The sequence below is a fragment of the Trichosurus vulpecula genome, chromosome 5, assembly GCF_011100635.1.
Source record: "Trichosurus vulpecula isolate mTriVul1 chromosome 5, mTriVul1.pri, whole genome shotgun sequence".
Taxonomy (NCBI): Eukaryota; Metazoa; Chordata; class Mammalia; order Diprotodontia; family Phalangeridae; genus Trichosurus; species Trichosurus vulpecula.
Genome location: NC_050577.1, coordinates 295,346,266 through 295,373,992, shown reverse-complemented (window position 1 = coordinate 295,373,992; position 27,727 = coordinate 295,346,266). Strand labels below are relative to the sequence as shown.

The following is a 27,727-nucleotide window of genomic DNA, read 5'->3' as shown; positions in this document are numbered from 1 at the left end:
TACTTGAACACCTGTGAAAAGAATATCTCTTTTCTTTATTTCAGCATAAAACTTCAATTTGAGAACTCAATCCATAGTTTTATCAGTGGGTAGGAAGGTCCTCCGATGGTTCATATATCAGAGCAGAAACATGGCAAGACTTTGACAATTCTTCTCCCAGAAAATCCAGTCTTCATTTGTAAGTGCGCATCATGCTCCGCAGCTGTAGAGGAGGGAAGCATGTTTCACTGTCTGTCCTCTGGGACCAAGGAGAAACTGAGGCCCAGAGGGGAAAATGACCTGCCCGAGGCCACAATCTGGCAGAGTTTGTACTCAAACTCAAGTCTTAGATAAAAAAAGGAAAATCTCTGCCCTCAAAGGGCTTCCATTCTACTGGGTATAGAAAGCAAAGCCCCTGGTGAGGTGGGGATGCAGTATGAAGGGACCTGCCCCTTGGAGGGTGCTTTGTCAGCACACTTGCCCTGGCCTACAGCCATCCCATGTGGGCAGAATAAGGTACTCCTGATGCTTCATGGCCTTGAAGAGCTGGATGGCTGGCACCTGGGGTGGTGGCTGGCTCGGGGGCTCCTTGACCTCAATATCTTGGGGCTTAACCATTTTCTCAGGGCATTGGCCAGGAGAGACCAGCTGGCCCTGGGAAGGGAAGAAGCAATAGTCTCCTATCTGCTGCAGGACAAGGAGTCCTTCGGGGTGGAACACTGTTATGGTTTCATCCTGCTGGGCATCCATGGGATTTGGGGCTGAGAGCCCAACTTGAACGGGGCTGGGGTTCTCTGGAGAGGCCTTAGCACTGACCATGTTTGGAGGGACCTCAACATAACCCTCCAATGCCAGCATTGCAGGGCTGGGAGCTGAAAGAGGCCCTTTGGTCTCTCCCAGGGAGAAGCTGAGACTGGACTTGGGGCCTGGGCAAGGTAAGGGAGGCTCAGTGAGAGGTGGGAGACTTTCAGGCTTTTCAGAGCCAAGCACCAGGTCCTCAGGGGCAATGTAACCCGAGCCCCTGGCCAATTTCAGGGGGCCTGTGGAGCTGGAAGATAGTTGACAGAGGTTTTTCCCCTGCTGTGGTTCCCCAGGTGGTGGGACACCTTGCTCCCTGGGTGGGCAGGGCTCGTCTTCTTCTCTGGTTGAAGGATGACCAGACAAAGTTTCTTTTTCCTCTCCATCCCTGCCAGGTTGAGCCAACTTGGCCATAGGAACAAGGCCACCCTGCCCACCCTGGGGCAGACAAAAGTACTCCAGGGACCCAAGGGGCTGCTTCTTGATCCCTTCAGCCTGGCGGGATCCCATCTGGCCAGAGATATTAGGCAGAGAGTGGCTCTGGGGCAGGCCAAGGTAGGGGCCATTGAAAGCTAAGCCTGAGGCTGGGTCCTTCACTGGGGTGTTAGGCTGAGGCACTTTCTGGAAGCTGGACAGGCTCAGGTCCTCATCAGGCAAAGTGATGGATGCTGGGTATGGGTCAATGTCAGAGGACAGAGAACATGCATCCTGGGGGTCCACAGCAGTGAGAGGAGACACCGAGCTTCTGTCATCAAAATCAAGCCTGAGGAAAGAAATGGAGGTGAGATCCTAGCATCGCCACTACTCAATGCTGAGGGCGAGAAGAGATCAAGTGATTGTTTTCACTTCTTGCCCACAGTACGGAGTACAGCCCGAGTTTCCTCATCTGTAAACTGAGAGAACTGAAGTCTAAGGGCACTTCTAGCTCCAAATCTTTGATCCTCTGCATGTGAGTGGACAGGAGTTATTTATACACTTACTAATGATCATCTGTTGGCTTTAGGGGCTGTGATGATTCTAAGTACAGGGGTCCAGTCTCCCTGGGATCCACCAGGTCTGATATAGCTGCAGCCCTGCTCATCTCACAAGTTAAGTCTTCTGAGTGTGTGGATGGATGGCTTAAAGTTACCAATTCCTAATAGAAAAACAACTCATTTTGGAAGTAGATGGAATCATAGAATGATAGGTTTAGAGACAGAAGGGACTTCAAAAGAAGGAAGGAAGGAAGGAAGGAAGGGAGGGAGGGAGGGAAGGAGAGGGAGGGAGGAAGAAAAGAAGGAAGGAAGGAATGAAGGAAGGAAGGAAGGAAGGAAGGAAGGAAGGAAGGAAGGAAAGAAGGAAGGGAGGGAGGAAGGAAGGAAGGAAGGAAGGAAGGAAGGAAGGAAGGAAGGAAGGAAGGAAGGAAGGAAGGAAGGAAGGAAAGAAAGAAGGAAGGGAGACAAGGAGGGAGGGAGGGAGGGGAAAAAGGGAGGAAGGAAGGAAGGAGGGAGAGAGGGAAGGAGGAAGGAAAGAAGGCAGCATGTGGGTAGGAAATGTGCCAGTCAGTGTGCTATGCACTTTATAAATATCACCTCATTTGATCCTCAGAACAATCCTTGGAAATAGGTGCTATAACTATCCTCTTTTTATGGTTGAGGAAACTCAGGCAGAGGCTAAATGGTGGTCACAAAGCTGGTAAGTGCCTGAGGCTAGACTTGAACCCAGGACTTCATGACTCCTAGTACTCTATCCACTTCACCACCTAGCTGCCTCTCTAGTCTACCACCTTCATTTTCCAGATGAGGGAGCTGAGGCCCAGATAGGTCAAGATCACCCAGTAAGTTACAGAGCCAGCCTGTGAAGCCTGTGACTCAGCCGACCAGCCCCTGACCAGCAAGCCCCTGGATGCCATTTCTGAGGTGGCCATCAAGTCTCTGCTTGAAGATCCCAGGGAGAGGGAAGCCGGTGAGCCCTGAGTCGGCCTCTTCTCTGATCCAACAGTTCTGATTTTGGGGAAGGCTTCTCCTACACTGAGTTAACAAGGGCCTCTTGGCAGTTTGCTTCTTAGCACTCCAGGGATAGCTGTCGGGGACCAGGTGCAGAGGCAGACAGACTGTTGATTGTGAGGGGCCAACAATGACATGACAGAAGGGAGAGGGCTGTGGGGTGTGCCCTCCTCTCTGCTCTTGTGACTCAGGAATCAGGAAGAGAGCAGATTTCTATTTTTAGCTCGGCAGCTGCTTTTACCATCAATCTCTGCCCTCTTCAAACAGCTGTCAAAGTAACAGCCCTACCATCTATAGGTCTGACCATGTCCTTTCCTACTCAGAAATGTCCACTGGCTCCCTGGTGTCATTATGATAAAAAATGCCAAAGTACTCAGGTTGGCATTGAAAGTCCTCCCCAATCTCCTTCCTACTGACCTTCACAGCCTTATTCCACTTTATGGCCCTTGGAATACTGTGAACAAGCTGGAATACCAGCCACTCCTTTCTCTAATCTCTTGCCTCCATACATTTGCACAGTCTGTGCCTCATGGCTGGAGGGGGGACCCCTCTCATTTTACAGATGAGGTCTGTAGAGATTAAGTGACATCCCTAGAGCTAAAATGGACCCCCGAGGCCACCTACTTCAATCTCCTCAATTTACTAAAGAGGAGTATGACTCTCAGAGACAGGATTCCCTCCATTATACTGCCCTGTCTCCCCTTTGCAGGTATTTAAGGAGTATTTATCAGAATGAATTAAGTTGTCAATAAGGTGAGGGAATTCCTCATCCTTTGGCATGGAGAGCTCTACTCCTGTCTTCTACAGGCAAAGGAAATGGCTTGTTAGTGAATCCCTCATTGGAACCTTTGAAGAGGTAATGATCTCACCCCCTCCATCCAGGGTAAACAAACCCAGCTCCAGCCATAAGCCAGGAGTAGGGAGACCTAGATTCTGGTCCTTGCTCAGTCACTAACTCATTGTGGGCAAGTCTCCCTACCTTTGGGGCCTCAGCTTCCCCATCTGTGCAGTGGGAGAATTGGAGTAGAAGACCCTTTCCAACTCTGGTATACTCTGGGTTCCTTCCTTCCTGGTTCCTTAAGGCTTTGAAGGCTTATCAAGCACTTACTGTTACCTGATCCTGTCCTAACTAGGTACTCACTGCTCATAGTCTGAATGAGCAGACAACATCATAGCCAAGTCAACAAACATTCATTAATTGCCTACCCTCTGCCGGGTACTTGGCTAAGCCCTGGGGATGCAAGGAAAGGCAAAAACAATTTCACTGTCAAGGAGCTCACACTCTAATGGAAGAGACAGCAGACCAACATTGCATTGTAAACTCTCCCATTAGAATGGAAGCTCCTTGAAAGAGAGGTTTATTTTTGCCTCTTTTTGTATCCTCAATGCTTAGCACAGTACCTGGCACATAGTAGGCACTCCATAAATGTTTATCAATTGTACAAACAAGCTATAGACAGTGTAAATTGTAGATAGCCTCAGAGGGAAAGCACTAGCATCATGGAGAACTTAGATCTGGAATTGGAAGGGACCTTAGAGGTCATCTGGTCTAACTTCATCATTTTAAGTTCAAGGAGACTGGGTCACAGAGAGGGCAGCGACTTGGCTAAGGTCAAACAGTAAGGAAGTGGCAGAGCCAAGATTCAAACCCAGGTCCTCCATATCCAAGTTTAATACTCTTCATACTCTACCACACTGCCTACCATAATGTATGAGTGAATTTAAGAAAAATTAAATAACAAGGCCAGAGGTGTCCCAGAGAAACAGATGAGCCCCCATCGATGGTGTCCTCTTTATCTTTGCTCTGTAGACCAACCACATTTCTCCTGTGTCTCATGTGAAGAATAATGACCCAAACTAGGCACAGAGGCATATAAGATGCAAATTGATCTTAGATATTATTAAGTCTTTAATTTTATATAGAGGGAAATAAGCCTGGGGAAGTAATTTGCTCAAGGCTATTGCAGGTAATAGGTAGCATAGCTGGGATTTGATCCTGACACCAAATCCAGAGTCTTTTTAACATTTTGTAGTTCCCCTTAGGTTTGCACTTTACAATAGACAGGAATTGTGTCACCTGAGCTTACAATCCACTAAGAACCCCAGGGTCATCTTCTATCATGCTTGTTCTTCTCTACCCTCCACATATGCCATGATTGTGTCCTTCCCCACCCTCACTCCACTTTGGTCCTAACCTCTCCTGCACCCATTCCTCATGTTCCAGACTCTCCATGCTTGCTGGCGAGCAAATATCATTCCTACCCATTCCTCTTTACTCCCTAATTCACTCAAGTGTGAAGCAAACTTACCGATCCACTCTGAAGAAGGAGCATTCTCTCTCCTCCTTCTCCCAGGGGCTCTCTTGGCTAAGAGTAAAAAGGTTACCTGGATTCCAAATCCTCTGGTTCTTATTCTGTGGAAGGAAAGAAAACATTCTGAAATCATCCAGGGTCAGCAGCTCCTTCCTCTCCTTCCTGCAGAGGATCCCCTAAAGGTTTCGGAGTTTGGAGTCAGGAGACCCAACAAGTCCATGTTCCTTACCCATGAGGTCATAGGGGTCGTAAGCAGAGGTAAGATTCAAAGCATGTCACAGAGGCCTCCGATTAGAGATGGGAAGGAGCCCAAGAGGCTGGCTAGCCCAACCCCTTCATTTTACACATAATATATTTCATATAATGCTGTTCTATTTTACATGTAATACCTTTCATAAAATACTGCTTTATTCTCATTAATTGCCTGTGTTTGTATCTTATCTCCTCACTAGGCTGATCTCTAAGATGCGTGGAAGGGGCCTGATTTTCTCCATATTTTGTATTAATCTATCTCCCCTACCTGATAGAGTAAGCACAGAGTGAGCACTTCATTATAAAAGCATTTTTATGGCATTTTAAGATTTACAGAAGGGCAGCTAGGTGACTCAGTGCATAGAGCACCTGGACTGGAGTCAGAAAGACTCATCTTCCTGAGTTCAAATCTGGCCTCAGACATGTCCTAGCAGTGTGACCCTGTTGGCCTCAGTTTCCTCATCCATAAAATGAACCGAAGAAGGAAATGGCAGAACCACTCCAGTATCTCTGCCAAGAAAACTCCAAATGGGGTCACAAAGAGTCAAAAATGACTAAACAACAAGGTTTACAAAGCATTTTCTGTTATCTCATGAGAAACCTTATAATGACCTTGTGAAGCACCATATCATTATCTCCATTTTACAGATGAGGAAACTGAGACTTAGAGAAATTACACAACAGGTAAGTGTCTGGGGGAAGATCTGAACCCAGGCTTTCTTGATTCAAAGACCAGGCCTCTGTCGGCTACACCAAGAATAGAGGTGGAACCTTAGACCTCTACCTAGCCAGGTCTTCTAAGGAGGAGCAAAAGAGGTGAGTGGGCCTGGGGGAGCCATCTGGGCCTCATGCACTTGGTCTCTTACCTGGAACAGGTGGCTCTTACCCGGGTTGGGAATCTTGCTTTCCCAGTTTGTCCTCAGTCTGTAAGGAAAAGGTACATGTTTGAGACTCAGCTGTCTCTTTTCTGTCCTAGATGCTCCCAGTGGGTGGGAAGAGGGATGGCTTGTCTCTTCAGGAGTAACTCCCTCCCCACTCAAAAGGTATACTTAGAGCTCAGCCTGGGAAATGCTGAACTCCACAAGGCAGGGCCCAGCCCTTGGGTACTGAGTTTTATTACTCTTCTCTGAGGAAGAGAGAATAGCTCCCAAACTTCCCAAGGCAGTGGCAATTCAAAGGTTTGAAGAGTATCCTAGATGAGATATTTTGGGTCACAGCAACTCATAGCCATAGAGTCTCTGAGCTTCTAGGGACCTTGGAATAAGGAACATCTGAATTAGCAGGACTCTTAAAACACAGAGCAGTAAGTGTCAGATCTAGGAGGGTCTTTAGAACATAGAAGAACATTGAATATCAGAGGCAGAAGGAATCTTAAAAAATGGAATGTCGGAGCTGGAAGGAACCTTAAAACATTGAGTATCCATGCTGAGAAGAACCTTAGAATATGGGTTGTCAGAGCTGGGAGGGACCTTAGAACACTTACTGTCTCAGTTGAGAAGGACCTTAGAAAATGGATTGTCAGAGCTGGGAAGGGACCTTAAAACATTGAATGTCCATACTGAGAAGGACCTTAGAATATGGGTTGTCAGAGCTGGAAGGGACCTTAGAACACTTACTGTCTCAGTTGAGAAGGACCTTAGGAAATGGATTGTCTGAGCTAAGAGAGAGCTGAAAAGTCATCTGGTACACTGCCCTCATTTCACAGGTGAGGAAACTGAGACCCAGAGATGTGAAGTTATTTGGTCAAGGTCACACAATAAGTTCATTGGGGGAGGGGGTTGATTGTCTTTCTCAAATAGCTCACAAAACAGTATACAGCATGATGTGTGGAAGAAACTCTGGACCGATTCATTTCAATCAGACAACACTTGATTCCCCATTTCTGTCTGTATGACCTCAGATAAGTCATTTCCCTTTCCTAGACTTCCATATTCCAATTTGGCAGTCTAGAGGACTAGCTAATTTCTATGGCTCCTCCCAGATCTGACATTGTGTGATGAGTACTAGGCCCTGACCACAGCCTTAAGTCACCATGTTTCTAAGCAATCTTGTTCTCACCAGCATAGGGTAGATAACCCTTACTGGGGCTGAAGGGTCTGAGCTGAGCTTGGCTATTGACTACAAAAGACAAACATCAGCATCAGAGCTGTTGTACATAGATCCCAAGGCACCAGAGGGTCCTAGATCTGGAGCTGGAAGATACCTGAGATGCCATCTAATCTACCACCACCCCCATTATACAGATGAAGACTTGCCTAACAGTAGTTTTATTTCCACCTAATCACTCTGCCTCCCACTTTGACCTCTCCAAAGGAGCTGGGAAATGCTTGTCTGGATCCCCACCGCCATCACTGCTGAGAAAACCTGCTTTACCTGGCTCCAAAGGTACAACAGCACCAGATGCCCAGGAGTACCAGGACTGTAGTGATGACCAACACCATTACCAGCATCTCTGGGGGGAAGACTTAGGGGAGGGAGAAAGAAAGCCAAGAAGGAAGGTCAGTCTTAGGCAGAGCCAGTCAATTCAACAAACATTCATGGAGGGGCTTGGCTGAGATCCCAGAACCAAGGAAGATCCGTGACTTGGCAATCTATTGAGACTAATCCCCTTATTTTAATGATGGAGAAACTGAGGCATCAGGAAAGGGATTGACACCCAGAATGACCCAAATAGTCGATCAACATGCATTTATGATGTGCCAAGCAAAGAAAGACAAAACAAGGTTCCTGCCCTCAGAAAGCTCCTGCTCTAATGGGGATTAGCAGAGCTAGGAACTTGAGTCCAGGCCTACTGACTCCTAGTCTAAGATCTTTCTAATTATACTGCACTGCATCCTTAATTCAGGAAGTTTTTGTTTTGTTTTTCGGCTTTTCTTGTCTTAAAAGCTTGCTTATTTTAGAAGAGATAAGGGGTGCCAATGCACTTGCCCGGTGTGAGACTCTGGGCAAGTCAATTTTTATTTTTCTGTATAATGATGAAAATAGTCCCTGCACAGGGTAGCTCAAAGGAGAGGGCTCTGTAGAACATGATTTGATAGCAAAATGTGAAGAGCATTGATTCTTATGAGCACCCACCCCAAGGCACAGCCCCAGGATCCAAAGCTGGGAGCAGTTTCAGGCGTTTGTCTTCCTTGTATATGAGAAGCCCAGGTCCGGTTGGCCCCTTTAAAATCGTCAAGGGAGCCCTTTGAGCCTCACCTGGCCCCTAGTGGGCATGGAGCCCAGACTCAGCCCCACCCTCTGGCCCACCTACCTTTCTCTGTTGTCCAGGAACATTCATTACTCCACTCACTCCATGTCCCATCGTAGGATGGCTCTGTGACCCTGGCCCTCACCCTGGCAAAATACTCTGTGGCAGGCTCCAGAGAAGTCTCGGAGATGCTCATGTCCACAATAGCTCTCAAGGTTTCATTGTTGGCTTCCTAAAGAGCAAGACAGAGAGAGAGACTGAGGGAGAGAAGAGGGGCTGAGAATGACAGATCTAGGAGGGAGGTTAGAGCGCAGGATATCAGATGTAGTGTGATGGAATTTCTAGTCAGGACCTAAGAAATCATCCTGTCCAATCTCCTTTGTTTTTTATTGATGTGGAAAACTGAGGCCCAGAGAAAGGGAGTGACGGGTTCAGGGTCAGAGCTAGTGAGTAACAGAGGCCAGATTCAAACTCAGGTCTTCTGCCTCTGAAGTCCATACTCTTCCTCCTCCCCTCCCAGTTCTCACTACATTCAAATCACTGTCAAATAATTCTTCCCCCAGAGCACAGGGAATTGGTCTCTTCCCTGCATCTTGCCAAGACATCTCCTTGAAATCAAATCTGGCCTCAGATACTTCCTAGCTGTGTGATCCTGGGCAAGTCACTTCACCCCATTTGCCTCAGTTTCCTCATCTGCAAAATGAGCTGAAGAAGGAAATGGCATTTTAGGGTTAGGGTTAGGGAGTATCCAGAGCTCCAGTATCTTTGCCAAGAAAACCCCACATGGGGTTAAGAAGAGTCAGACTGAAATGATGGAACACTCACATCTAGCTCCGTCTCTCTCCTTCTGCAGGTCCCATCCCTCCCAGTGAGAGCTTACCTCCCAAGACTGTGTTGACTTCCTGTATTGAACTTCATAGGACTGCTCACTGTCATAACCGATCTTGGGTTTTTTCCAGTGGAGCCAGTAGGTGTTTTCAGTCTTCTTGGCCTCAATAGATGTTGGTGGTGGCTTAACTGGGATATAAAGAAACAATCATGTTGTGTTAGGTAAATTACCAAGGTATCCCCAAAGGGAAGCTCCATAAATCATTCCCAGACTGGCTAGTGTCCATCACTCATCCCTTGGTCAATGAAGAAAGTAAGAGCTTTGGGACTCAACCAGACATTGAGAGGGGAAACACGGACGTTGGAGGAGGACTTCATTCTCTTCTCATTCCAGACCAGAAGGACCCCAGACCACAGGCAGAGAATGCAGCCCATGAAATGTTAGAATAGCTGGAGCCACTAATAAATCAGAATGTCAGAACTGGAAAGGACTTTCCAGATCGTCTAGTCTAACTCCTTGACTTGATTGATTGCAGAAAATGAGGCCCTAATAGGTCAAGTGATTTGCCCAGGTGATTGTCCTTCATTCTCCAAGAGGACCATGACACCATTGACTTGCAAGTGAATTGAATTTAAATGAGGCAGGCCTATGCAAAGTCACTAGCCTCACTCTCTCTGGAGCCGTCTGGGTCCAGTGGCAAGATATAGATCAGGATGACTGGAGATGACCCTGGATGCACTGGGAGAACTTGGCCTTTTTAAGGTAAGGTCTTTCCCAGGTCTCAGTTTCACTGAGACAAGGCCCATTCGGTGATTAATGCTAGGTAAGAAATGAGGCAAAGAATGGCCTCTTTTACCTAGTCAAAAAAAAAAAATCAATCTAGGAGGGGAAAACTCTCAGGGTTTCTGGCCAAAACAGAAACAATTGCTATTTACACTCACTCTGAGCCATCAGAGCCTAAACAATGACCAAGCTGAAACTTGGGCTGGGACCTATTGTTGGCCAATCAATGAGAGCCAGAGTGATTCAGGTTTAAGGTGTGGTCCATAAAAAAGAAGCCAAGATATCTAGTGAGGTTTCAGCAATCAAATTTTGTATTTCTTTGGGCAGAGCAGCCCAGGTAAGGGTACGATTCTCTAGATTCTCTACGTGGACAGAGGTAATAATGAACAGAGACAAGAATTTAAAGCTAGGCCCTTCATTTATACAATGCAATTCCCATGCCCTGAGACTGAGTGATGCACAGTACAGGAGCTGGACAGAAAAGCAGGGTTGGGTTATGGAGGTCAGGACTGGGGCGTTACACCCCATTTTCTAGGCAGAAAGAAACATCTCCAGGCCTTTGGTTCCTCCTCCCTGCAATGCCCCTTTCTCCCTCCTCTCCATTCATTTATCACACCTCCTCCAGGAAGACCACCAGGACCACCCTCAGCCCACTATAGTCCCCCTCTCTTCTCTAAGGTCCTATTGGCCTGAGGCTCTGTCCTGTAAGAAACTGGGGGACACAGTAGAGAGTGTAGCAGGTGAAGTCAAGAGCCACTGCCAACTCTAACTAGCTGTGTGATTCTAGACATATCACTTTGTAAAATGGGGTATAATACCAGCATACCCAACTTAGGGTTGCCATAAGGAAGAAAGTGATTTGGAACAAAAAAGAGATTTACATGGGTCTCCTATGTCTCACGTAGGGGTTGACACTTTGGAGGTGTTTAATACCTGTTTTGTAGCTTAACTGTGAGGATAATCAATCCGTGAGACTTTGGGCTACTCACTGTGCTCATAACTCGATAAACGTTTCTGCCCCCTGCTTTGCACAGTGACTGTGTATTGGCTTAGGTGGATGGGATCCTGGACATGAATCTGGCATCCGTACTGTATGTAGGGGCTGCCCATTTTCCTCTCTTTGTGCACAGAGGTGCACTCCTTCCTGTGGGGAACAGAACTCCAATGAATGTCTTTGCTCCGGCCAGACTTAGGATATCATCCCTCTTCATCTGTGCCTCCTGGCTTCCCTGGCCTCCTCCAGGAGTAAGGTCAAGCACCATCTCCTAGAGCAACCCTTTCCCTATCTCCCTTCACAAGTTCCTCACTTCAACTGCTAGAGCCTTCCCCTTTCAGATCACTATTTACCATGTCTATACCAGTATTATTTATCTAACGTCTCCTCCTTGGGAATGTGTGTGTGTGTGTGTGTGTGTGTGTGTGTGTGTGTGTGTGTGATACAGAGATAGAGACACAGACAGAGAGGGAGAGAGAGACAAAGACAGAGCATGAGCATTCTAAACAACACAAACAGCAAGATGAGGAATGGGGAGTCTTGTACTAGGAACGGAAAGAAGGCTGGAAATAAAAAGGAAGAAAGTTTACAGTAAGAAAACTGGAAAGTTGGGAGAAGGGAGATTGTGATGGGTTTTAGACACTAGAATTTTATTAATGCAGCACAAAGCTGCATGGATTTCACTCTCGAAGAAGTGCTTAGGTTGAGGCAAACCTCCCTTCTCAGGGGACACATGGGGGGCTATGGATATGGAACGTGGCCTGGGCTCCCACACACACAGGTTGCTTTGTTGCTTGGTTTGATTTGAAACTCTTTCTTTGCTATGATAAAAGGGTTCTTTGGGATAATCAGAAGTAACAATAGTCTTTTTTTAAAAGGCAAAAATCATGTTTTTAAAGGATCTCTTATGACTTTCGGGCTGCTGTGTGACGTTGGGCGGAGCTTATAGTGCCCTCAGGTAACAAACAAAACAAGGGAGAGTCAGAGATCATTGTAAGAAGCACACAAAGGGGTCACTCACCTTGCACCTGGACCAGCCTCGTAGAAGAGCCCAAAGGAGAAAGAGCTGGTAACCTCGGCTCTCACTTCCCAGGTGCAGCTGAGCTGTTCGTGTCCGTCAAAGAAGCACTGAAGATTCTTGGGTTGAGCTGCATACCCTAGGAAGGCGGCTCATGAAACTTCTCTGAAGTGAAGCAGGCCCCTTCCCAGGGCTGGAGCAAGGCCCCATTTCTGAACGCAGTGAATGGTTTTCAGCTTATGGCCTGACTCCTTCTCCTGGAGACACTAGGGATTCGCCCACATTCCTAGCATCACCTTGGAGCCTGGAGAATTAAGTCTGAAAACTGGTGTAAAGATAGCCAAAGGCAGCCTGGTGCCCTGTCCTTGGGCTTTGACACTATGGGGCCAGTCCCTGCCTGGTGCTGAGCTCCCATCTATACCTGGGAAAAGCCACTTAATCTCCCTGGGCATCAGTTTCCTATTTTATGAAATGCAAATATCAGCTCTACATTGTTCTCAGGGACCTGATGAGGAATTAATCAAAGAAGAGGTCTAAAAGATCCTTGAAGAGAGGAAAAGCCCCATCTCCTTGCAAGGTGTTATTTGTTGTTCTGTGGTCTGGTTAGAGATAAATATATTACAGTACTTGGAATGTCAAAATAGGTTGGGGTCTCAGAACACAGAATGTCAGGGCTGGGAGGAGCCTTAGAACAGGGAATGTCAGAGCTGGGAGGGAGCTTAGAAAAGGGGATGTCAGAGCTGGGAGGGACCTTAGAACAGGAAATGTCAGAGGTGGGAGGGAGCTTAGAACAGGGGATGTCAGAGCTGAGAGGGAGCTTAGAACAGGGGATGTCAGGGCTGGGAAGGGCCTTAGAACAGGTGATGTCAGAGCTGGGAGGGGCCTTAGAACAGGAAATGTCAGAGGTGGGAGGGAGCTTAGAACAGGGGATGTCAGAGCTGAGAGGGAGCTTAGAACAGGGGATGTCAGAGCTGGGAGGGAGCTTAGAACAGGGAATGTCAGAGCTGGGAGGGACCTTAGAACAGGAAATGTCAGAGGTGGGAGGGAGCTTAGAACAGGAGATGTCAGAGCTGGGAGGGAGCTTAGAACAGGAGATGTCACGGCTGGGAGGGGCCTTAGAATGGGTATGTCAGAGCTGGGAAGGACCTGAGATATCCCATACCTCCCACCTCTCCCAGTTGGACAGATTGATACCGAGGCCCAGAGATGCTCATGGAATGACGACTTGGAATTCCATTGATCTCAGTGGTTGCCTTCCTACATTCCTCCATTTTCCCCCTTTGCCCATATCCCCCCACTAGTATCAATCCACATCCATTTATTTAGCGATGGCTTTCTAATCTTTGCTTTCTCACTGCTATGCAGCTCACTAGAACATTATTCCCATGCTGGGTTGTATTAAAGTTCTTCCTTTCACTGGTCTGAAATCTTCCCTTAAATTTCCACTCTCCCACCCGCAGCAACTAAGAATAAGCATAAGTCCCCTTCCAGAGGCCAGTCCTTGTAGCTGAGCATCCCCACCAGGATGGCTTAGTGAGAAGGTTCTAGAGGGGGCAACTGTTCTTTAGGAATGTGACTCATTGGATGACCTTCGAGCCCCTCTCCTGCTCCGAGATCCTGTGATGGTTCTGAGCCTCTCACAAGGCATCTCTTCCCTGGGCTAAGTGCCACTAAGCCTTTAAGTACTCTGCCCATTACATCCATCTTGGTAGGGCTGAAGTTGCAAAGGAAAAGAACTTCATAACACAATAAGACAGTAGTGTAGTTTCCCATAGGGAGGCATGGGTGATCTTATCCCTTTTTGTCCCTTTGCACCTCCCCCAGCTCAAGCTGCCCTGTGGCCAGGCAGGAGGAACACTTGCATGACCATGGACGCACCAACTACACGTTCCATCAAGATGGAGGATCTCAATACTTTATCTGCAGGTTCTCTGAGCCACACCATCTGCCCTACCATTATGCCCCCTGGACACTGAGTTACTACCATCTGATGTATTGCTAACCCTGATGACCTCTGGACCTTTTCATCTAAACTCAGCTCTGACTGTTCTAAGCTCCCTCCCAGCTCTGACATTTCCTGTTCTAAGGCCCCTTCCAGCTCAGACATTTCCTGTTCTAAGCTCTCTCCCAGCTCTGACATTTCCTGTTCTAACCTCCCTGCCAGCTCAGACATCCCCCATTCTAAGCTCCCTCCCAGCTCTGACATCCCCTGTTCTAAGGCCCCTCCCAGCTCTGACATCCCCTGTTATAAGCTCCCTCCCATATCTCCTTGTTCTAAGCTCCATCCCAGCTAAGGTCCCTCCCAGCTCTGACATCCCCTTTTCTAAGCTCCCTCCCAGCTCTGACATCCCCTGTTCTAAGCTCCCTCCCAGTTCTGACATTTCCTGTTCTAAGCTCCCTCCCCACTCTGACCTTCCTTGTTCACCTGAAGCTTAGCTCCTTTTCATGTATCATCTTTCCCTTTAGGATGTGAGCTCCTTGAGAGCGGGGACTGTCTTGATTTTCTGTCTGTATCCTCCAGAAAGCTTTGAACATAGTAAATGTTCAAAATTTTTTTATTCATTCATTCCTTATTCCTAGGCCAGTAGTATTAGAGGAGAAGACCTAAAGTTAGAAGTTATAAAAGACCTTCCAAAGGTCATCCAATCCATCCTCCCTCATCAATCAATCAATAACTGAGGCCCAGGCAGGATAAATGACTTCTCCAACAGCACACAGCTAGGGAGTATCAGTGCCAGGATTTGAACCCAGATTCTCTAGCTCCCAATCTGCACTTTGACTCTGCACCAGGCTGTTTCTCGAAAGTAAGTCTCACAGAACTGGACCTTGGATCAATGTAAAGAGTTCCTTCCCTCCTCCTTTCAAGACCTGAGGTGGATCTGTGCCCCTAGAGTTACCTTGCTGTGATTCCCAGGAAACCTCAGAACTCCACAAGCTAGAATGTCCTCCAGGTATCATGGCTCTCACTCTGCCCACATAGAGGTTGTCAGGAATGAAGTAGTCATGCCCAAGGAGAACTTGGGACACAGAGGAGTTCAAGGTAGAAGCCTCCTATTGGTGGATTGAAAAGCAATGTCAGATCAATGCTGCTACAGTAGGTGGAGGTGGGGAAGGTGAGACTCCTTGGTGGAGACTCCTTGGGTGGCTGAGGCTCAGCTGGCCTCACCAGGCTGAAGTTCCTTACCTCCCATGACTCCCACTGTCTCTTGTAAGCCACCTGGAACTTCAGCTCTCCCAGGGATGACTGGAGGCTGTGGGTCCAGTTTTGGGGAATTGCCCACGAAAGCTGGAAGCCTTCAGTTTCATTTTTCATAACCTTGAGATTCTCTGGGGTGGGAGGCCTAACTGGAAGTAGGGAATGGGAGAAAGTGGTTATTTCCATGACCTGGTTTGAGGACAAACAAAATACCCAAAGCAGCCCTCTCTGTGAACAAAGAACTGGGAACAATGTAGATGATGCCCACCGGCTGGGGAATGGCCACACAAGTCACATTCCATAAACTCGAGGGGTTATCATCACTGTGTTGAAAGAAATGATGAGTCTATCATAAACCAAGAAGTGTTGGGAAACTCTTAGAAACAGGAACTTACATGGCAAAATAAACAGAACCAGGACAACAATATTCCCAAAGTAACAGCAACAAGACAATTGGAAGAAGGGAAATTAAAAACAAATGAATAGATATGAAACTAAACATGTTGTGACTACTGGCCAAGCTTGGCCCCAGAGAAGAGGTAAAAAAAATGTGCCTTCTCTTCTTTGCAGATGGAGAGGACTATGGGCATGAAATATGGCACATGCTGTCAGACTCAATTAATTTGGTGGTTAGTTTGCTAAATTGTTTTTCTTCTTGTTTCAAAAATTCCTTATAACAGGGGATGGCTTCTTGGGGAGGGGAAGGATATCTTCAAAAATGAAGATGAGATAAAAATAAAAACAAACACTTTGGAAAGGGGACAGGGTCAAGGGAGAAAATTCAACAAAGCGGGATGGGTTGGGAAGGAGCAAAATGTAGTTAGTCTTTCACAACATGAGTATTATGGAAGGGTTATACATAATGATACACATGTGGCCTAGGTTGAATTGCTCGACTTCTTAGGTAGGGTGGGTGGGAAGGGAAGAGGGGAGAGAATTTGGAACTCAAAGTTTTAAAATCAGATGTTCAAAAACAAACAAAAAAAAGTTTTTGCATGCAATTAAAAAATAAGATACACAGGCAATGGGGCGTAGAAATTTATCTTGCCCTACAAGAAAGGAAGGGAAAAGGAGATGAGAGGGGAGGGGGGGTGATAGAGGGGAGGGCTGACTGGGGAACAGGGCAACCAGAATATACGCCATCTTGGAGTGGGGGGGGAGGGTAGAAATGGGGAGAAAATTTGTAATTCAAACTATTGTGAAAATTAATGCTGAAAACTAAATATGTCAAATAAATAAATTTAAATTAAAAATGGTAAGAACGTGCAAAAAAAAAACTATTAAAATTATTTTTTTAAAGAAGTGGGTGTTATGAAGAGAAGAGACACTAAGTTCTTCCCCCTAAGTTTTCAATTCAGCCTCAGGTCTAGTGTGAGAAATCCACTTTGAGGCATTGCCTTCTCTCTGTTCCCTGGAGGCTGCCATCAATGGAATGAAAGTCTGGGGTGAGGGTGCAGGTGATCTTAATCAATGAACGGCTATAATTTCAATTTAATAATCTTGTCTTAGCCTGTACCCATGGACACAGGTCTCTTCCAAATATTATGATGCTAGGAAACTCATCCAAAGGGATTAGTGATCCTTATTAATGAGTATGTCCTTCTCTGAGGTTATAAGCTTGTTTTTTACCCAAGGCCTTTAACCTGAGGAAAGGCTGACAGTGCCAAGTGTGAAATAGAGGTATCTTTTACCCACTCCACCTTGACCAGCTGCCATATAAAACCACCCCCATTCTCAGTTCTGATCCCTACATCCTGGCTCCCTTTAGGGCCTGCCCATGGTAATCATATCTACCCAGGAGAAGGAGTCCAGAGAGGAGTAGCCCCTTCCTTCCCTCCCTCCCTCTTTGCCCCACTCACTGTTCTGGGTCAGGTTGACTCTGAGCTGGAGCTCCAGGGGTTGATCTGCTTTGAAGCTATAGATGTCGACCTGACTTGTAACAAAAATATTCTGGTGAATGAAGCAAGTCCTGGGTATACAGGATGGGAACCGGCAGGTGGGCAAGGATGTGTTCCGCTGAGGGTCACACAAGACTTGCTTTGGCACATCGTTCCTGGTAAAAAGAGGACATCAATGATCTGTGGGAGTCCAGCTCAATATCTGATGACTTTTGAGGTCTCTCCCAACTTAGAGAAGCTGGGACCATGGCCAGGACCCTGGACAGAGACTTCAGGGGCTGTCTTTTACCTTTGTTTATATCCCCAGCACTTAGCACAGTGCCTGGCACATAGTAGATTCTTAATAAATGTTTTTTGACTAACTGAATTAGTGAAATTAGAAGGAGCACATGAAATCAGGTTCAGGGACCACTGAGCCCCAGATGCTGTCTCCAACAGGGGTGGACACATGGTGGAAAGGTCTGATCATCTTCCGCAAATTAATCAGACTGCAAGAGTAGGAAAATCCTTGGTTTCCCTCTGAGATACATTTAGGAATTCTCTCTTTTCTTGAAATCTGCAGTACTGTGGAATGAGCACTGGTTTTGGAGTCACACACGTGGGTTTAATGATCTGTCTGATGCCTACTGCCTGTGTGGCTGTGGACAAATCATAATGTCCAAGTCTCACTTCATTCCTATAGATGGCTGGTGAGGTCCCTGCCAACTCCAATTCTAGATTCTATGATCCTTTCTTCAAGTGGCTTATGGGGATTATAAGAATCTCCTCTATCAGCACAAGCACCAAGGGAAGGAGCTGGCTCTGGGCCCACCCAGTTTTGAAGTGCTTTGAGAAGAGTCTTAGGATAGTTTGCCTAAACTAATTCAGCCACCCTAGAGGAACATGGGAAGGAGGAAAGCAAATGGGAAAAGAGTAGGAGTACCTTTGTGAATTCTTTAAAAATTCAGGAAAAGATACTACTGAGGGGCATGTATGCTATTCAGGAGCTAAAACAGGATGTCTAATTGAAATTTATGATTCTATATGGTGTATGTGATCAAGGCTGGGGAAAAGATGATCAAGGTTCAGAAAACTCTCCAGGTTGTGTTCCCTTGAAAGTAGATTCGACGATGTTTTAAAAATCAAACTAAAAAAATGATAATTATCACCATTCTTCAAAGAGAAGACTCTTCAGTCATTTTCAGTCACGTCTGACTCTTGATGACCTAGTTTGGGGTTTTCTTGGCAAAGATACTGGAATGATGAGCCATTCCCTTCTCCAGTTCACTTTAGTATTTTAGTAAATCCAAACGCTAACCCTCTCTCACCCTTCTGGGGCACAGCAGATCCTAAGAGATCTCTTCTCCACTTAGACCTTCTCTCTCTCTCTCCCTCTCTCTCTCTCCCTCTCTCTGTCTCTCTGTCTCTCTCTCTGTCTGTCTCTCTGTCTGTCTCTCTGTCTCTCTCTGTCTCTCTCTCTCTCTCTCTCTCTCTCTCTCTCTCTGTCTCTCTCTGTCTCTGTCTCTGTCTTTCTCTCTCTCCCCTCTCCCTCTCCAAACTCCACCTGTCCTAGACCTGAGCCTGGCCCTGAAAGAGAGATGCCTTCTTTCCTCTTCCCTCTGGAACCCTGGGGGCTCAGATACTCACTCATACATTTGGCGGAAAAGAGTCAGGTTGAGGTAGCGTTGGGCCTCGGAGACCTCTTCCCACTGGCAGATAATCCTAGTTTTGAAGTCATTATGGCAATTTAGGGTCTGAAGGGGAATGTTTTCTGAGAATCAAAAGGGAAAAAAGAAAACTGTTTGTCACTTTCTCACCCACCATCCCTAGTTACAGCATAACCCCTTCTTGTCACCACCATAACAAAAGACCTCTTCCATGCGTGTCAATTTTATCTACATTCATTAGTTTACATTTCATCTCTTCTGATTGAATGGAAGCTCCCTGTGGGCAAAGATTGTTTCATTGTTCCTAGTGTCTAATACAGTGCTTGGCAAATAGTAGGTATTTAATAAATGTTTATTAATGGATTGGTTTTAAGAGCAGTAAGTCAACAAGCATTTATTAAGTGACTACTATGTGCCAAGCACTCTGCTAAGCTTTTGGGAATAGTAAACAAAAATTAGTCTCTTCTCCCAAGGAATTCATTGTCAGGACTCTTCCAGAATTCTCTAAAAGTTCCTGATTTTCAGGTTGATAAACTTCTCTATGGGGGACTATGGGTCTTGGAGGATACCGAGGCTACTTACTCTCCTATGCTCCAGTAACTTTGATGTTACAAACCTCCTCCCCTAGTTCTATCCACCTTTCTCCTGGAGCCTCAAGAAAGTGGACCCTGATGAGGAAGCCAAATGATTATGGAGCCATAGTCTCTGCCCATCTCCCTTCACCTTTCCAGCAATACCTGGGAAAGATTCCAGGAATTATGAAATCCAGACATCAAACATATTGTTCAAAGTCTTTGAGATGAAAGGAATTGAGGTAGGGGGGTGCATAAGAAAATTCCCCTGTAATGTACCCAAAGGTCAGACCACTTACCTCTCCATGCCCATGCTCTGGCAGGGACATGACAGAAGGGAGGGCAGAGAGAACAAAACACGTACACATACACACGCGCGCACACACACACACACACACGATCTGTGCGTGTGAAGAATGAAACATAAAGGAGAAATGGAAAATGAGAAAAGATTGGCAAAAAGGTAGCTTATACCATAGTATCACAGGATTTAGATCTGGGAGGGACCTGAAAGCAGGGGATGTCAGGACTGAAAGGAACCTTTTGGAACGGGGAATGTCAGAGCTGAGAGGGATCTTAGAAAGAGAGTGTCAGATCTGGGAGGGAACCTTAGAATGTAGAATTTCAGAAGTGGGAGGACCCTTAGAAGACAGAATATCAGAGACAGAAGGAGCCTTTGAGACCATCCAATTTCCTCATTTCCCAGATGGGAAAACTGAGTCCTAGAGAAGTGAAGTGACTGATAAAGACCATGCAATCATTCAATGAACGAACATTTGGCACCTCTTGTACATTCAGGCCTTGTGCTAGGTGCTAGGAGCAAAAACAAACAGGAACCAGTCCTTGCCTTCTGGGAATGTACATAATGTTAGAGGTGTTAAGCAGCAAAGCCCCAGCTCCAAAGAAACCCCCAGACTACAAATCCAATGAGTATGTGTGGGGGAGGGAAGAAGAGGAAGAATGGGAAGAAAGGGCCTAGAGACTGGTAAGTAAATTTCCCCAAGTAAGAGGAAGGGAAAGGAGGAGAAAATCCTGACCTTGGATATCGCTCTCTGCAGAAACCCAGGATGCAGCCAGAAGGATGTTGAAGAGACTCCACCAGGCCCCCTTCATCTTCAGGGCCTAGCTGAGCTAAGATGACCCCTGGAGGACCTGTCCTAGGGCTCAGCTGGAGGCTTGGGTTACCTCCTCACTCACAGCTTGTCCTCTTCTCTCACAGGCACTCACAGGGTGGGTTCCATTTCCTTGGGATTCTGGCCCATTTCTCCAGGGCAGAAGTCAGCTTCTGTGACTGTAAGGCCTGAATAGGAAGAAGTTAGTTGTGGGCAAGGTCCTACTTGAGTCTAATCTGGCCCACAGCTGCAGAGACCAGAGGGGAAGAGAAAAACTTGCTGTGATCTACAACACCCAAGTCCCCTCCTCACTCCCCTCCACCAAGCCAGATGGGGATCCAGCCTCTTCAACAAGGACTACCCTCTCCTCCACAATGGAATAAGCTGTGAGAGTATAACAATGGGAACAGCCAACATTTCTACAATCCTGGAGCTGAGTGAGGTTGTGACTTCCTAATATCACGTTTGTTAGTATCATGCAGCTAGCATCAGAGGAGATTTGAACACAGGTTTTCCTGAGTTCCGGGCCACCACCATTCTCTACACTGCCTCACAACTGAATTGGAAGTCTAACTGGATTCAAATCCTGACCCTGTTGCTTATTGGCTATGTGACCCAGAGTAAATCTCTTAACCTCTCTGATCTTCAGTATCCTCCTCTACAATATGAAGGGATTGGATTAGATAATCTCGAAAGTCCTCTGTAGACCTACAGTCTTGTCGTCCTACAAGAGAAACACCTTAGGGAGGGGGTAGGTGGAAAGAGCCCAGTGCCAGGAGCAAAAGTCATGCCGATTTCTGTGATAGTTTAAGGTTTGCAAAATATTTTCCTCAAGACAACTCTGGTAATGTGCATTTTTTTTAAGCTGAGGCTGAGTGAATGAGCTGGACCAGGAGAACAATTTACCTTATAACGACATTGTAAAGACTTCAAAACTTTGAAAGATTTAATAATTCAGACCAATGCAGTGACTGACCATGATTCCGTAGGACTGATGATGAAACCAGCTCCCCACCCCCCTGACAGAGGAGGGATGGACTCAGGGCGCAGAATAAGGCAGACATTTCTGGATATTGCCAATATGGAAATTTGCTTTGCCAAATGATGCATTATCTGGTGGAAGGGTTTTTTTTTCACCCCCACCAAGGGGAGAAGGGAGGATAAATAAGATTGAGAAGGAAAGAAAATACATGCTGGCGAATTTTAAAAGATTAATTAAAATCAAATCAAACAATAATAATGACATAAATTAAATAGGTATATTCCCCATTTCACACATGAGGAGACTGAAAGAATCACATAGCTAGCGTCAGAGACAGTATTGAAACTCAAGTAAAGACACCCTAGTTCTGCTCCTGGCTCTGACAATGAGCAGTTGAAAGGGAGCTGGATTTGGAGCCAGAGAATCTGGGTTCAAATCCTATACCTGTCATCTGCTATCTCTGTGATATTGGGCAAATCACATGACTTCCCTGTGACTCAGTTTCCTCATCTGTAAAATGAAGGCATTGGACTGAATGTCCTCAGAGGTCCCTTCCAGCTCTAGAGCTATAAGCCTATGGGCATTAGCTGTGTTTGCTAATAGCTTTGAGACCTTGAACAAGTCACTTCCTTTTTATTGAGTGTGTTTCCTTATCCATCAAGTGAGGATGTTGGACTAGATGACCTCTAAGGTAATTTAACTCAATAATTAATTCAATGTACATTTAAGCAGCACCTACTGTTTCCTGTGTAAGGTATACCACTATTCACTCAGGATAAAAAGACAAAAAAAGAAGCTTTCATCCTACATGAGGTGAAGATGGGGGTGGGGGACACTGCATGTACACAAATGTATAAATAAGACATTGAAGAGAGAAAAGTAAATCTGGAGAGAGAAGGTGGATCAAAGAAGACTTCCCAAAGGAGAAACCTGATGTAAGCTTTGAAGGAATATAAGAATCCTGAAAAGGAGAGATAAATACAAAGTCATTCCAGTATTGGAGGATTAAATAAATATTTGTTTGTCACACAGGCTTTAGGTGAACTGGGCTTGGTGCTAGGGTTGCAAAGATGAAACAAAGCCCCCAAGGAGTTTACAGTCTGGTAGCAATAAGACAAAGGAAGGAGTCATAACATGACAGACTCATGACAACATGATAGGACAGAATGAAGCTGCAGCTTAAGAAAATTAAGATAGAAGAGATGATTTGTAACTGTAGAAGAAAGGAGCAACTGTCACTTTCCTTTCTGAATGTTCAAAACCGTCCCTTTAATTATATGGTCCAGAATTTGTCAGAAATGTAAGTGGAGCTCATTGGCCTATATTTGAGGTGCGGGGGGAGAGAGAGGGAGAGAGAGAGAATGAGAGAGAGAGAGAGAGAGAGAGAGAGAGAGAGAGAGAGAGAGAGATGGGGGGAGAGAGAGAGAGAGGAGAAAGAGAGAGAGGGAGAGACAGAGAGAGAGATAGGGAGGGGGGTGGGGAGGGAAGGAGAAAGATTACTCGTGGCCTACATTACATAAGAAAAGAAATGATAGAAAAGACTTCAGAGTTCATCTAATCTAATAACTACCCAGTGGAGTGCTCTTTACAACAAATGGTTATCTAGTCACCAAAGGAAGTCTTCGAAGGATGGGAAATTCAAATCAGACTATTTTGCCACTTGCAGACATTCTGGTTTTCAGGAAATTATTTCTCAGAAGAGCTAAAAGTCTGTTTCCCTGAGGATTCTGGAAAGATGAGCTGAGTGAGCAGCTGTGCAGGTGTCCAGATCCTCCTCATCACTTGACAACAGCTAGAAATATTCAAAATAAACTATAGAAATGAAAACAAGCAAAGAAATTCCACAAAGAGTCTGCCACATAACAAAATAAAACCTGCATGTGAACTGAGGAAATGAGGAAGCAGGGAAAAACTCCTAGTACAATGAAGAAATCCTATAGGTGTAGGAATTGAGTGAACCATAGTGACTTCATCTTGGGACTCCATTATGGACCTAGCTCAGTTCCATTTCTATTCACTATAGTCCATTTTCTGTCTTGGGAGAAAACTTTATTCCATTGTGGAAACTATGAGAAAACATTTTTGCATTGTTTGAACCTAGCCCTGTGTAAATGGGAAGGTGGACTGCCTCTACCTGCTGCTTGAAGACCTTAACTAAGGACCTTGGTTATGCTGACTAGAAACCCAGTCAATCTGAAGATTGATGCAAGGAATTTTCTCACAATTATGCATCTCAAGCAATTCATGTCTTATCTGAAAACTGGCCCCGTACTTTTCAATCAGTGACTATTCCTATGTTCCTTTGACTGAATACAGACAGGTAGCGAGAGTAGAACACCTTCTTTTCTGAATTCAAGTAATTGCACCTGCTCACGCTTCCCCTCCCAACTTGGGAAGTCCCTAATTTTTCTCCAATTAGACATCAGAATACCTAATTTTGTATACTGGTTAATTGTTTTTTTAATTAGTTGGTTTTATTTGATTGTTTTTAATAGATAAAAATCTGTCTCACTCTGTATTCAGGGTCTTTGGAATTGGGTGGTCCACTGACTCATTTATTATGCCTGTTTTACTCATGAATTGTATAACTTGTATTGTTTTCTCAGTTATTTATCCACCACAATTTTTGGCAAGCCAAGGTAGGTTGAGTCAGGACTCTGACCCTAGGGACAGTGGTCTTTCAGAAAAACTACCTAGAGTACTCCAGTTAATCTTTCACTAAGGGAACTTTTCATAGAAAACTGCCCCCTCCCCAGGTCAGATTCCAGTTCTCAATCCCAAATTCTTCTGAGCTATGATAAAGTTTAAGTTTAAGTGTGTTACCCCTCTACCACAGCTCAGTCTCACCCTGTGACCCCCATCTCATACTAGGAGCCTCAATTATGTATGAGTGTATATATGTGTCTGTTTATAAATATACATATGGATTTTGTATAAAAACATAATAAGTTTACTATAATAAAGAATTTTGAGAATTTTCAAAATTCATTTGAGAATTTTAGACTCTCACTTATAAAATTATGAAAATGTGTAGGGTGGTTTAAAAATGTAACATGAACACATTAATGTGAGTCAACTATTAGGTGTTTGCTGTGAGACTGAAACCCTAGAATGAGGCTAGTTTTAATATATATGTAAAGAATAAATGAAATGTAACTGTTAGGGAAATGTGAGAAGTTAATGGTATTCAAGCCCTAAGTTGTGGTTCCTGGAATTTTGCTATTTGAAGTAAAAACCCTTGAAACTATAATTTACTATTGTTTTGAGTTTTGATTTCAGGAATAGTTGTCTGCATTGTCATGAAGCCAAAAGTAGAAAATGGCATGTGCTGCAGTCTGAGAACTGCTACAGGTAGATATCTGTCCCTGTGAAAGGTTCAACCATTCTGGGAAGCAATTTGGAATTATGTGAGAAAAGTTATTAAACTCTTCAGATACATCGATTCAGTGACACTACTAGTGAATCTCTGACTCGATAAGGTTGTTGACCACACAAAAGGTCCCGATAATGTTCACAGCAGCATCATTAGTGATATCAAAAATATGTGTATGATAGTTGGAGAATGGCAGAACAAAAGGATGATCTATAAACATAATGGAATAAGAAATGACAAATATGAAGCATTCATAGAGACCTGAAAAGGCTTGTATGAAGTGATACAGAAAGAAGAAAGCAGGGTGAGAAGAACAACGTACAGGATGATCAGGGCAAGTCAAGATAAAGGCAACAAGTACTGTTTGGTTCCTACTTACGTGCCAGGCGCTGCGCTAAACGCTGAGGCTACAAAGAAAGGCAAAAAACAAAAACAAAACGAAAAACAGTCCGTGCCCTCAAGATCAACAGTTTAATGGGGGAGGCAACATGAAAATGTCTAGGTACAAGCAAGATGTAGACAGGATGAAATGGAGATAATCTCAGAGAGGAAGCAGGAGGATTGAAGAGGTCTCCCCCCTCCCCTGCTAAAATGCTTCTTGCATAATGTTGGATTTTAGCTGAAACTTGAAGGAAGCCAGAAAGTAGAGATGAAGAGAAAGAGAGTTCCAGGCATGGAGGACAGTCAGTGAAAATGCCCAGAGATGAGCATTTATAACAATACGAATTTCGATCACTATAAAATCAACATGTAACACAACTCTGGTCCTAGAGAGGAGTTAATCTTCGCACTATATTATCAATGTTAAAAGATTCATTGCTACTTTCTATGGATGACTTGTTTTTCAGGGAATGTACTTTGTAAGAGGGTTAGTTGGGAAATGTTTGCTGTGGTAGAACCAAAGGCATTACTTCAAGGTAGTGTGACTCATGGAAAGAGCCCTGACACGGATTCAAATCCTCAATCTGATGCTTTCTTCCTATCACTTTCTATTATTTCATGCAATTGACCAAGCTTTCCTGGGCCTTATTTTTTTCATCTTTAAAATAAGGAGGTTGGGTTAGATGGCCTCAGAAGTCCCTTTTACTTGTAGACATTAACAATGTAGCACTTTAAGGTTTCCAAAGTGCTTTACAAAAATGATCTCATTCTCTTCTCACAATAACCCTGGAAAGTAAATGCTATTATTTTTCCTATATACAGATGAGGAAACTGAGGCAGGCAATGACTTGCCCAAGGTCACACAGCTAGTTAAGTGCCTGAGGCTGGATTTGAACTCGGATCTCCCTAACCCCGATATATCACTCTATTCATTGTGCTACTGTAATGCTAATATCTTTGTTTTTCTCATCTGTAGAATGGCCTTTGAAGAGCCTTCTATGATCTATGACCCTTCTGTGGTCTTCTATGACCTATGATTCTGAAAACACATTGAATAATAATAACAATAATAATAATGATAGTAATGACAATACATTGGCTTCCCTACCCATTGGGATCCTAGTTCAGTCCTCTGGAGCTAAAGAAAATAAGATTAAGTCTTCTTCCATGCAACAAGCCTTTCCAACACTTAAAAAACACCTGTTATGTTTCCTCCTCTCCCCAAATCTTTTCTTCTCTTAGTTAAGTAACTCCTAAAGGAGAAAATAATTGGGAGCTCTCCATGGCTTGGGTCCAGGGCCATGGTAAGTCCCCTAAAGTGGAGCCAGAAGGATGTGGAAGGGGCTGTTCTTATAGAGATTTGTGGGTAAGAGGACTACACTTACACATGGAGATGCACACAGAGAAAAACCCTTTGCCGTTTGCTATCTGAATGACCTCAGGAAAGTCACGAAACCTTTCTGGGCCTCAGTTTCCTTCTCTGGAAGATGAGGGGACTGGATAGGATAACCTCTCACCTCTCTTCTAGGTCTACATTTGTGATCCATTGATCATTCCATATTTTACAAACACACGCAGACACAGTGCAGCCCTAAATGTTCCCCCTCCTCGCCTTCCTCTTCCCCCCTCCAAGGAGATTTTTAAGCCAAGGTGACTCTGGATCAATCTTGAGCAGGGGAGTTCTCTTAATTCCACACCTCTTGCCCTGTCATAGCTCCCCATCTGGCTTTTACCACAGTTCAATATCATACAACACAACACAACACAATCAATATTGATTAAGCATATACTGTGTACAAAGGCCTGTGCTTGTTGCTAAGAGAGACACATAGTTTAAATAAAACCTGGTAAGAGCACCTCCCCCACCCAACACAACAATTGTAGAGTATCGACCTAGGAGATCACTTAATTAAAATCTCTCATTTTACAGCTGAGGAAACTGAGGCACAGAGATGGACTGTTACTCAACCAAGATCATGCAGCAAGTTAGTGGCAGAAAGAGTCTGAGAGCCGAGATTCCTTGCTCACTGCTCTTTCTACTATACCCTACCCTCCACCCTAACCCCACTGTCATCCCTTATGGGAAAAGACTGTTGAGATTCCTGAGCTCCAAATTGAGCCTGAATGATTAGGTTCTCAAAAAGGTCTAGGGTGAGGGCTGTCCAGCCTGGCATTTAAAAAGAAGACACCTCTTTCATCATTTCTCCAGGCCTGCCAGTGCCTTAGGTGGTGCCCCAGCCTTCCCTGACTCCCAAGAAACAGAAAATGCACATCCTGATTTTCCATCAGCCTTCCCTTCTCATTCCACTCAGGCATACCCTCCTACTGCCACCCTTCTCCATCTCAAGCCAAAAAAGACCCCAAAACTGACATTCTACCTGTTCTGGAGCGAGGAAGCCAGCCATCTGACAAAGTCAGGACCCAGAC

The 27,727-nt window shown here is 45.1% G+C and overlaps 1 protein-coding gene across 1 annotated transcript; it reads right to left on the bottom strand.

Moving 5' to 3' along the window:
- On the bottom strand, positions 1–27,727 carry CSF2RB (colony stimulating factor 2 receptor subunit beta). Its single transcript, XM_036758379.1, has 14 exons — positions 27,679–27,727; positions 20,490–20,752; positions 18,861–18,984; positions 17,196–17,389; positions 15,325–15,485; positions 15,038–15,191; positions 12,144–12,279; positions 11,118–11,272; positions 9,397–9,533; positions 8,580–8,748; positions 7,700–7,790; positions 6,193–6,250; positions 5,072–5,175; positions 1–1,540 (listed from the first exon to the last, which is right to left on the bottom strand). The coding sequence occupies exons 2-14, from the start codon at positions 20,563–20,565 to the stop codon at positions 448–450; spliced, it is 2,652 nt and encodes an 883-aa protein (XP_036614274.1). The 5' UTR covers positions 20,566–20,752; positions 27,679–27,727; the 3' UTR covers positions 1–447.

Bases quoted from the DNA above. Each gene is read 5' to 3' on its own strand.
- CSF2RB (XM_036758379.1), bottom strand. From the start codon at position 20,565: ATGAAGGGGGCCTGGTGGAGTCTCTTCAACATCCTTCTGGCTGCATCC. The intron at 15,486-17,195 runs GTGAGTGGGGCA...CCCTACTTCCAG, and splicing joins AGTCAACCTGACCCAGAACA to TTAGGCCTCCCACCCCAGAG. The intron at 9,534-11,117 runs GTGAGTAGCCCA...TTTATATCCCAG, and splicing joins TTTATCGAGTTATGAGCACA to TTAAGCCACCACCAACATCT.